At 43.9% G+C, this 11,285-nt stretch overlaps 1 protein-coding gene across 5 annotated transcripts in view; it reads right to left on the bottom strand.

The window, feature by feature from the left end:
- Window positions 1-6,412: 6,412 nt before the first annotated feature.
- The window catches only part of LOC113034882 (spectrin beta chain, non-erythrocytic 1), a 99,123-nt gene continuing 94,250 nt past the window's right edge, over window positions 6,413-11,285 (bottom strand). For all 5 annotated transcript variants that reach the window (XM_026190024.1, XM_026190026.1, XM_026190025.1 and 2 more), the window contains 4 exons: window positions 9,983-10,185; window positions 9,677-9,850; window positions 9,464-9,506; window positions 6,413-7,595 (listed from right to left, as the gene is read on the bottom strand). In XM_026190024.1, the coding sequence (XP_026045809.1) occupies window positions 7,383-7,595; window positions 9,464-9,506; window positions 9,677-9,850; window positions 9,983-10,185 (633 nt within the window). In that variant the 3' untranslated portion in view covers window positions 6,413-7,382. The remainder of the gene's footprint in view (window positions 7,596-9,463; window positions 9,507-9,676; window positions 9,851-9,982; window positions 10,186-11,285) is intronic.

Here is an 11,285-nt window from a genome sequence, read left to right as displayed (position 1 = left end):
CATTAAATTCCTGGGCCTACACATAACAAAAGATCTCACATGGACTATTAACACATCCCACTTAGTGAAGAAAGCACAGCAGAGAGCATCCTCTGTCACTGCATCACAGTGTGGTGCTTCAGCTGCACTGCAGAAAACCATCAAGCTCTGACCCGGACCGTCAAACTGCCCAGGGGATCATTGGAACCAAACTCCCAAATCTCGACACGGTCTATGCTAGCTGTTTACAGAAGCCAGCTAGCTGCATGATCAAGGATCCAACCCATCCAGGTCACAGACTTTTTGTACCCCTCCCATCAGGGAAGAGATACAGGCCAATCACAACCCGCACAAACAGACTAAAGAGCAGCTTTTTCCCCAAAGCTGCAGCCTGTGTCACCCGTCCCCAACACATCATAGCTAACTCTCCCTCTCTCCTTTACCCCACGTCATGTCTGCTGCTAATGTACAAAGTCATGTACTGGGCATTAATGTTTGCACTAAACTACCACACTGTAAATACTGTTGTATTTTTATTTACTGTGCTAAGTGCCTTCTTCTTACTTTATATTTTATACTTTTACTACCTTTACGTGGTTATTATGTTACTATGCTGCTTCTTGTTTTATTGCTGCTGGCCTCTGTAAGCTACCAAAAAATTTCGTTGAATAACTACAATGACAATAAAGTTCTTTAAATTTTAAGTTAAGTTTATCCGGTCTTTAAGTCTGACATCATGTGTGGCTGCTCTGCCAGGTGTAACAATTAAGTTTAACATCCAGGCATCCATGAAAACAGGATTTATGAAATTTAACGGAGAACGGCGTTAGCAGGGAGTTAGCTCGCTAGTTTCCGCCTAAACATAATATACCATATAAATATACGACCTGCTATCACTTCCAACATAAATGGAGACAGAAAACTAAACAGCAGTGACGTTTGTAGGGCTACTGAAGTTGGGCTAGCTGCTATATAATGACGTGCTACGTGGTGGCTAGCTACACAGCTATGTTAGCATAACATAAACAGTGAAGCTGGAGGATAAATGCTAATTTTCTTTCCATTCCGTATAAGTTAACGTGAGGGTTCCCGATGGTTAGGGAATCGATGGATTACCTCACACCTGAGATAATCCATCCACAATATAAGGTTAGTCATTAATATACTGCTGCTGGGCTGTAGTTACATCATACGGTTTTAAAAACTGAGCTTTAAAATGAACAGTGGTAATAAAAACAGAGAGGCCGACAGTGAGCACTGACTGTTTTTAGGGGCTTGTTCAGATTAAATGGAACAAGACACAAAACATTAAAACATGTTAAAACGTTTTTCAAAATAAAAGCATGTTAAACTCTTCTGTTCGAAGAAAGATGGATGACAGATTACATCTGTATAAGGTTACAAAAAAACCAACATAACAGGGGTCGTGTTCTAGGACAAAAATAAAGTGCAGTAGAACAAACATGAAACATAATTATGATAAGCTTTCTTCAAATACTCAAAAATTACAAAAACAGTACCAACATAATAATAGGTAATGTTCTATTAACCCAAGGCTGGTAGTTTTTATTGACGCTCTTGCCCTTTGGCACACATTATGACTTTCTGGGTGCAGTCAGGGCGCTGGTTTGCTGCTCTCAGGATCTCTTTCCTGCGCAGATGATGTGGTTTTCTTTGCTCACATGTCTGAAGCAAGCTCAGAAAACCAGCCTGTCCTTCAGTGTTTGTTACCGTTTTTATGATAAATATTCTAATATGGTAACACTAATCAGTGGTCTAATACAATGTTTCCCAGCCTTTTGGAGCCACAGCACATATTTCAGAAAAATCACACGGCACACCACCAAACAAAAATGTCACAAAAAGCATATTGATCATTTTTCCCTGTACACCAGTTATAGCAGACTTGGCTTGTTCCCAGTATACCTTTTTGCTCTCTTCTGACCACTACTCATACAATAGATATTTATCTATTGTAGCTGCATCGTCTCACAGCATGACTATGATTCAATTTCTTCTTTGTCCTTTTCTGTTTTACTGGCAGTTGGCAACTCATTTAATTAGAGCAGGTAGTGGTACCACCCTCTAGTGGAAGAGAATGTAATTGTTCTGCCTGTTGTCGTTTAGAGTACTAATCAGGTGGAACCAGACAGTCTATGGCACAGCTGATGATGGGAAACACTGGTCTAATAACCAGAAGCCTCTGGTTCTTTCTGACTCACTCAACGTTTTATTGGTAAATCTCAAATCTTGGGTTTTATTTTGAAGGTGTGGCTCTTCCTGTGGTGATGTGTGGTGCGCTTGGCGCAGCTCGGGAGAGAAACACCCCTGCTCCACTGGAGAGGACGCACGGCCGTAAAGCACTCTGGGGCTTTGTGTTCTCTGGGATACACACGTCACAGGAAAAGAATTTAGAAAACTACAAATCCCAACAGCAGCAGGGAGGGAGGCGCTGTCCGCGGTGCTGAGGTCGGACAGAAAAGTGACATGTGTCCCAAACAACAGGAGAAACATGAGCATGAGCAGAAATCGTTAATCTGCTAAAACAGTAAACATTTAAACCACAGACTGTATATAAAAGATGGACATCACACTTCTTTTTGAGACCATATTAGGATGACAGGCTGCAGTGCTCAGGTAAGGCTGGTAACTAGTCTGCAACCACAGACTGCTAACTAGAGCTCAGTAGCCCCCGTAGCTTCTGCACGGTGGCTGCTGGGTAACCCCCTGCCAGTTTGGACTCTCCTCAGCTCTTTCTGGGTGGGTGGCGTGGCTGTCCCTCCGGTGGTCCTCCATGGACTCTCACACTCTGGGGAGCCTCTAGATCACACAGGTGCTCACAGACACACACTGTATCTTCTTTAGCTGCTGCCTCAAAGCATGTTGTGTGTTGCCGGTCTGGCGTGCTGCTCAGTAACACTCAATATTTATTACTTACCGTTACCTGTACTTATCTAGGTTGTTGCTGTGGCCTCTCTCCAGCAGGTGATCCAGCTGATAGTTTTCCTTCCCTCTCCTTTTCTTGTCTGTGTATTTCTCTTTCTTATCCCCCAGTCATGTCTGTTCTGTTTGTAATGACTTAAAAGTTAAAAATAAATAAAATAAATAATAAAGATCAATCAGGTGGACCATGGCTAAGCTGTGATGATCCATTTGGAAAAATAAGTTCTTCCTGTCAAAAGGGAGTTCTTCCTCTACACTAATGCCAGGTGCTCCTCACAGGTGCTCCTGTGATTGTTGTGAAGCGGCTCCGAATCTGTGAGGCTAAATGTATTTTGGCCCTTCATGTGTTTTTTATGCTCATGTGGAGCTGCTTTCTCACTTGGTCCACAAACTGCAGCCCTGCTGTTCAACTGGCGCCATCTTGTGGTTAAAATAGAGATTTCTTAAAAAACAAACAAACCAACTTTCACATGATTATTGACGATAACCCCCAATAACAGCTATTGTGTCTCTTTTCTGTGATATTGATGACGTCTGATTATTTTAGTCCTGCCGTTCGTCCCAGACACATTTTCAAGCAGTTTGAACAACTCCGTCTCTACACACGTTTTATTTGCCCCCACATCTTCCCTCCTTTTCATTCTCATTCTTCAGACTCTTTTTGACTCCAAGTTTTCCTCTTTTCCGTTCTAACCCGAAGCCTGATGCCATCTGTGTCTGTAACTGTAGGAATAAATAATACAATAATAAATGGAATAACTGTAGAAGTTAAACTTACGAGCATTGTCACGTTCTTTGATTCTAACCTAATTTCATTTTAAAAACTGCCTTTGAACACTTGTGCAGGAACCGAGCGATGTGCTGAAAGCGTGTTGATGTGCTGCTGATGTTGGCCCGTACAGCGGCGCTGCTGTTCAGCTCGACTTCTAAAGTTCATCACTGTAAACAAATCCTAAACACAGCACCTCACACAGAAAACCTCCAGCTCACCATCATTAACGTGTCGCGGTGGTGCAGTGGTTAGCACACAGTGCTGCCTCACATTAGGAAGGTCCTGGGTTTGAATCTGCACGTTCTCCTTGTACCTGCGTGGGTTCTCCCCGGGTTCCTCCCACCATCCAAACACGAGCATGAAGTTGACTCCTGAGTGTAAGCTGGCTGCAGGTGAGGGATTGCACACCTGTCCAGGTGCTTTGTGCAGTTTTTATACCCTCTATGGAAGTTTATTAAAGACAAAATAAACGTAAAATAACAGTGATTTGGATTTGTGTCATATCAATGTCAAAGCTGATAAAAACTGCTAAAGGACCTCCCACCATCACCACGTGCTGCCCACAGTTAGTTTTATTTCTAGGTCGAGATAACTGTTGTACGACAGATTACTAGGGCCACATTAAGGAAAATAATATTGTTGATCATTTTGAGAAAAAGTTGTTTCAAGACAAACCGCTGCTGTGCCCTCGACAAGACGTTTAGATAGTTGATGAAACAAACTGATCAGCTGGATGCATCATACATGTAAACATGCATCATCGTTTTCTGTCTGAGCAGCATAACACGTTTCACATTAACAGCCCGTGTTTATGCATTAAACAGAAATCATGTCCTCCTTTATTACTAAAACTGTACGACCTCACTAACTCAGAGGCCACAGCAAGTGTGGACGTTTATCTTAAAATAACAACAGTAACCTGCACATGTGGACTTCCTCTCTTAACGTGGCCTTAAAGCTTCTCCGTACTGTCGAGAACAGGAGCCACATAAATAAAATCAGTTTATAGATACTAATCACTCACAGCTGTACTTTGTCTGTATTTACAGAACTGTGCAAAAGTGACACACGCACACACATTCGCTGAAAAAATAAAAATCAGTCTCACGGTTTCTTTTTAAAAGCATTTTAATGGCTTTTTTGCACATATGTAACAGAGATGGGGAAAAGTCTACGGGTGCAGATCCAACTAGCAGTGACCCCCGGTCCACGTCATTCCAACTACGTCACCTACGAACCCCGGCCCCGCCCACCCTCCCATCGTGGCATTATTGATTGTGCAGTATGAGGAAATATCTCATCTTACTATGGTTACAGTGACAGGAATGCACAACATATTTATCAAATCGCCAGAAAATTAAGCACAAAAAAACAAAAGAACAGAAAGAGAACAGGAAGTATTTCAGGGCCAATCAGAGTGAAGATGTTTCAAGCCCCGCCCCTTCTAACCCCACCACCAGCTGTGGAAAAACATACACACCCACGTTTTTTATAGTTTCGGGCTCGTTTCGGTGTTTTTGTTCACTTTTGTTCACCTACGGAAGTCCCTTAATGACAACATTTGTAACAATAAATGTACATATATATGTAAGCTGAAAAATCACCTTTAAATCTGAACTTGCCTTTTCTGGCAGCTATTTTAATCGATAACTCCAGATTAGGAACGACGTCGGTGTTAAAGTTGGGCTTGCAGGTCATTTACTGTGTACGTGATTTCCATCCAAGCGGGGCAAAAGTTTGTGGTGCAGCAACTGGACAGAAGAGACTTCATCTCAAAAACTAATTTCCAAAAGTTTATCGAGCAAAAATGGCACCTGAGAGTAAAGCAAATATTTCAAATAAGAAAATGATCTCTGTCATGTTGTTTATTGAAGTTTTAAAGCCCGAGAGATTAATCAGTAATCAAAGGAGGGACCAGTAGCAGCCCAAGACTTAACCTAGTGTTTATTTTCTCAAAGTTTATTTAATGAGTCATCGAGTCAAATCGAGTGGAGATCTTCTGCACTTATGTCAGATTAGTGTAAAATCTCCAATAAAACTTTTATTAAATCTAAACAAACTGTTTTTCGTGAGACGGCTCAAGAATCACGTACGTCATTAGCTTACAACTACATCCTTACAGCGAGCGAAGCCTGTTCAGCTTCAACAAATGTGAAGCTCTGATCTCATTAACTAGAAGCCATAAAAAATGGAAAGAAAAAAGTGTGACTTTTGTCATGAAAGGACTTCCGTAGCTGTAGCTTGACTCGTCATTGGCAATAAAAGTCTGAAATCTTAAAGAAAACAAGAACCGAGTGCTGAAGCCAACAAGCAAGCCACCAACATTACTCACTTCCAGTAAATGCTTTTTAAAACCAGCTCATCCACTAACAACAGCGATGCTTAAAGTAACCTTTGTGTTTTATTTGTACATCTACGCCTTCATACTTGCCGCTCTAAATAAACCTTAGACTTAGCTTAACTGCGAGACAGAAAAACAGGAGGAAAAACGCCAACAAAGGGCCGAAGGAGACGTTCCAGAAATGCAAAAGTAGAAAAGAAACCTCATTGAACGCCTAAAAGATCGAGTTAACGAACATTCGCAGTTATTCTCCCATCGAGACTCGATGGCTCCTTCATTCGGGTTGGTTAAGTGTTCGCGCCGTTAAGAAAATTATCCTCAAACAAAGCTTATTACGGTCGGTAGGTCTTAATAGCATTAATAATAATAATAATAGGTGAAATTAAACACAGGTTTATTTTTAACAGTTTGTTATACACAAGTTATACATACAGTCAAAAGCACTGCAGGGTAACGCTCTGAGTCGCTGCGGGAATCAGACGCGACGACCGTTTGCTTTTCGCGGTTTTATTGCGCAAACCGAACCGTCAGAAAAGCTCCGAGCGACTCGTCTCTGCGCTTCGACGGCTCAAAGAATCACCCCGCCGTGGCCTCGGTTTTCCCCGCTACAGAGGGATACACGTCATCTTGCAAAGACAAGGCCTCGCAAAAAAATAGGAAGCTGAGGATGGACTCTAACAGGAAGTAATTCCCCAAAAAACTAAACGAAAAACGAGAAGGAAAACCCGCCGAGACGAACCGCAAACACGGGAAAGCCGGGGAGAACGGGAGATACAGAAAACAGCGATAAGAGTAAAGAAAGTGGGAACTCCTCTAACGTCGCGTTCTCCTTGTTGTTTAAACGACAGCAGCTGCCTGAAGCGTCGCAGACCCCGCCCACACGCCCACGCCCCGCCTTTAAACCACTTCAGTCAGATTTCGGGTATTTCCTGCTCCTGATCTGAGCAGAGAAGCAGGTGGGGGGTGTTTGTAGCTGTACTGGAGCTCTGAGCCGGACCGGACGGTTGATAGGCACAGAGTGGAGAGTTTTGGCTCGGAGCTTGCATGCTGGAGAGGACGAGGAGGAGGAGGAAGAAAGAAGAGAAGGAGAGGCTGTTTGGGATGCGACCTGACATAGCAACTGCTGCAAATGTTAAAACTCTTATTCTCTAAGTACATGATGTGAGGCGACGCTTTGGGTTACACGAGTGTAATTAGATTTGGAGCGCTCTGGGTTATGACAGTTGCTATGAGCAGAAAAGTCGGACATCTTCAACAATATTTGACCAAAGTTCGTTCGATAACGAGGAGCGACCCCAAACAGCACCACGGGAAGGAGGAGGAGGAGGGGAGGCTGAAGAACAGCGTCTATTTCTTCTTGCTGAACAGACTGAAGCGTTTCTCCTTGTCTTTCTCTCGTTTGCCTGGGCTGGACTCGGCGGTCGCCGTGGCTGCGACCGTGGCCGGCAGCGTCTGAGCGCGTGCGGCGGGAGCGGGCGTGCTGTGGCTGCTGGGCGTGACCTCGGGCTTCTCGCCCGACACGGCGGCGGTGATGGTCGAGATCCACGTGTTCATCTCCTCCTGGAGCACGAGCAGAAGGAGACAAAGAGGAAGGAAGCAGTTAGAGCAGCAGGAAGTGCTGATGATGTCTCTGATAGAAAAACAACAACTCGCTAATAACGTTGAGTCACCTCCGGCTACACCTGCTCACCTGCTGCAGGGATACAGGTGGTTTTAAAAGAGTGAGGATAATGAGATCAGAAATATTTGGGCCTAAACAAAAGCAGACGAAGGAAGAAACATTACATCATAATCACTGTAACACCACTCGCCCTCTACGGTCACATGACCTGGGCCTTCGACTCGAGCACGTCCGACCACCATGACCCGGGTGAGCGCTCGTATGTAACGCATTTCGGGGTACACTTGTTTAGATCATTTGCAACCCTTTCATTTGGTTTTAATTAGTGCTGTCAGCTAGGGGTGGGCGATATAAACGATATACGATAGAAACGATATAAATTTGGCCAACGATAGAGATTTTGACTATAACGCTCTATCGCGATAGCGCATGTTGATGATGTCATCAAGCTGCGCCTGTTTTGGTCAAAAGCATCGCAGCGGCTACAACCATTATCATCTGCAAATTATGCCGACAGTCACAGCAAAGAGATGGAGCACTTTTGAAATATGGGGAAAGCCAAAAACTGCGCTTCCTCCACTTCCGTAACATTGATTCATTAATGTTGAATTCTCTCGCAGCTGCTCTGTTCCCATGTTGTTGCAGTATATTAATGACTAACCTCGTATTGTGGATGAATAATCTCAGTTGTTCTCCTGACTGACGTTTGGCCCGTGTACAGCATCCTGCTATGTGATTGCATTTGTCCCTGACCACCAGAATCCGTCACGTTAACTTTTATCGAGTGGAAAAAAGTTGGCTTCATCCTCCAGCTTCACTGTGCTAATGTTATGCTAACATAGCTGTGTCGCTAGCAATCACGTAGCACAACATTATATACCAGGTAGTCCAACTTCAGTAACCCTGCAAACGCCACTGCTGTTTAGTTTTCTCTCTTCATTTATGTTGGAAGTGGTAGCAGAGCTGTACGTTTGAATTAGTTTCAAAAATCTCTCAGTCAGAACATGGTATGAAATGTTTAGGTGTAAACTAGCGAGCTAACTTCCTGTTAACTTCTAACTCCATTAAATTTAATAAATCCTGTTTTCATGGATGTTAAACTTAATAGTTACACCTGGTAAAGCAGCAACGCTGATGATTTAATTAAAGATGAAAGAATTTAGACCGTTTTTAACTCTTAGTGTTCGTTTGACTTTGGGACCTGAAGCGGACGGAGTTTTGGACCCAGATTGCTCCGCGAAGCTCCTCCCTACGGCAGCCGTAATGCTCTGACAATCCATCAAGCAGTGCTGCTTACCAAAGCTGTACTAAAACATTTTTAACAGATTTCTGCAGCCAAAATCGGTTCGAGGTCAGTAAGCACAACCAGAATTAACGCGGCAAATCTCCGGCGCTAACGCATTAACAAGCTAAGCGAGCTAACCGTGCTAACGCATTGACGGCGTGCAGTCCCACTCTCGGGCGATCCGCATTAACACTATTTTAACGAGATTAACGCTGACAGCACCAGTTTTAACATTTACTGATATCTTTTTTTCATTGATGCATTTCATTGTTATTTAACTTTGTTTGTCTGGTTAATGTACAGTTTTTAACTTTGATCTGTTTTCTACTGGAAAGCACTTTGGTCATGTTGTTTTTAAAGTGCTCCATAAATAAAGTTGGATTGTATTTCCAATCCAAACAAATAAATGATCGACATATTTCTAATGTAAAGCAGATATAAGACTAACAATAACAGCGATGTTGACTAAAACTGAACGACGCACCAAACACTGAGGCTGAAATACTGTGTTTTAATACTTACATCATCTTTGGCTTGGAAAAGATACTCATTGCCGTCAGTGAGCCTGCGGAGGTGAACACACACATTAGCAGGAACTTCAAACTGCGCACGCTGGCATCCGTCAGGTTCTTTCTTTAAATGAAAGAACTGCAGCGTTTTGCTTAAAGCTGTCTGTGATGTGTTTCTGACTGCTCCAGTATAAATAAAGACTTGTTTATCAGGTCTGAAACTCACTTCAGCTTGAAGACGTGCTTCTTCTTCTTGTAGTCCAGCGCCACCTCGCAGACGGCGTCCTTCAGGCTGATGGGGATCTCGCTGTGGTAGGGAATGCCCTGACTGGCGCTCTTCTGATCCTTGTAGAAACCCATCTCCTGGAGGTTGATCACACAGTACACATTGTGCCACGACCTGCAGGGACACGAGCAGACGTCGACCTCATCGCTGAGCTTTATTTTCTTACAATAACAGCAGCTCACAAGCGCAACTTATTATTATTTGGGTTATTATTTCTTTCCAGGTGTGTCTGCAGGTGATCCCCACCTGTTCGAAGCCTTCTTGTTGTGCCCCTCCCACTCGTGTTTGCGGTGCAGGAAGGTCTCCAGCAGGGGTTTGGGGGCGTCAGGTTGGGTTTTGGCCGGCAGGGTCGCAGCTTGGCTGGCCTTGCCCTTGCGAGACGCCCCCGGAGACCCAGCGGGGCTGGGCTCCGACACCCCGTTCACCACCTCGGCCCCGTCCACGTTCTCCTGGACACAGAAGAGAGAGTCAGAGGAGAAACTCGTTTATGAGTGAAATAAGAAGGAGAGCTGTGAATCAGAGTTATGAGAGCTGCAGCATGCAGAGCAGTTTGGACAAACTAAAACACGAGACCAGAAGGATTCGACTGTCAGCCTCTCCTGAATCTACACTTATCTGCCCTCGCCTCACATAAAACTCCTAAAACCCAACTGATGTCAAATATTCCAGGAAGACCAATCCTGGGAAAATGCAAGCAGATTAAAGTGGACTAAACCAAACCAGCTGAGGGAATCCATCGGGTCCATCTACTCTGAGTTGACGGATCCAATCATCTCGCTCTCTGTTGCCTTTAAACTGACATTCAGTTCATGTCAGGCCACATGATTGTTGTTATTAATTGCCCCGATGCAGGAACACCACATGCCTGCGGTCTGCAGTATGTCTGTTGGCAAGAACTTAATTAAAAACAAGTTAATCCAAGAAAACTGGCGGCAACACCTGAGGCTCAGAGGTTCCAGTGTCGTCACCACTTTGGCCAGCCAACTGGTCAAGTGAATCCATTCGAACTTCCTGTCATACATCTCCTGTTCCAGTGGTGGGCGCTCATATTAAACATGACCAACGTCTCTACTAATGAGGAAGCAGTAATGAACCAAAACCCTGCAGACTGCTCTGAGCACCATCTCATCTAATTTTTTCTACAATTGGATCTGGATGATGTCAGAGAGTGAAAGCCCCACCCACTGGCTGGTCCAAAGGTCAGAAATCTTTGGACCAGAAAAAAGGTGGGTTAATGGGAGAGTGGCCCAAAGTAATTTGAAGTATTGATCATGCAAAGCTACCCTAGTATGGTCCAAGTATAAAACTACAAAGCTGAACATGAACAGGTCACCTGTATCAGGTTAATAAACCCACTTTCCTACCTCTGAACTGCTCAAACCAACACAACTATGCAGGCTTCTGATTGGCCCACCGAGCCTCTGACATCAGCTACGTCAGCCTCGTACAGCAGCGGTTTTTTAGCTCAGTGTTATTGGGTGTGAGCTGAGCTGAATTTCAGCAGTGATTAGAACAACATTTGTATTAATTAAGATTGCAAACATGCTGT

Source organism: Astatotilapia calliptera, chromosome 13 (genome assembly GCF_900246225.1).
Source record: "Astatotilapia calliptera chromosome 13, fAstCal1.2, whole genome shotgun sequence".
In the NCBI taxonomy this organism is placed as follows: Eukaryota; Metazoa; Chordata; class Actinopteri; order Cichliformes; family Cichlidae; genus Astatotilapia; species Astatotilapia calliptera.
This window is presented reverse-complemented; position numbering and strand designations above follow the sequence as displayed.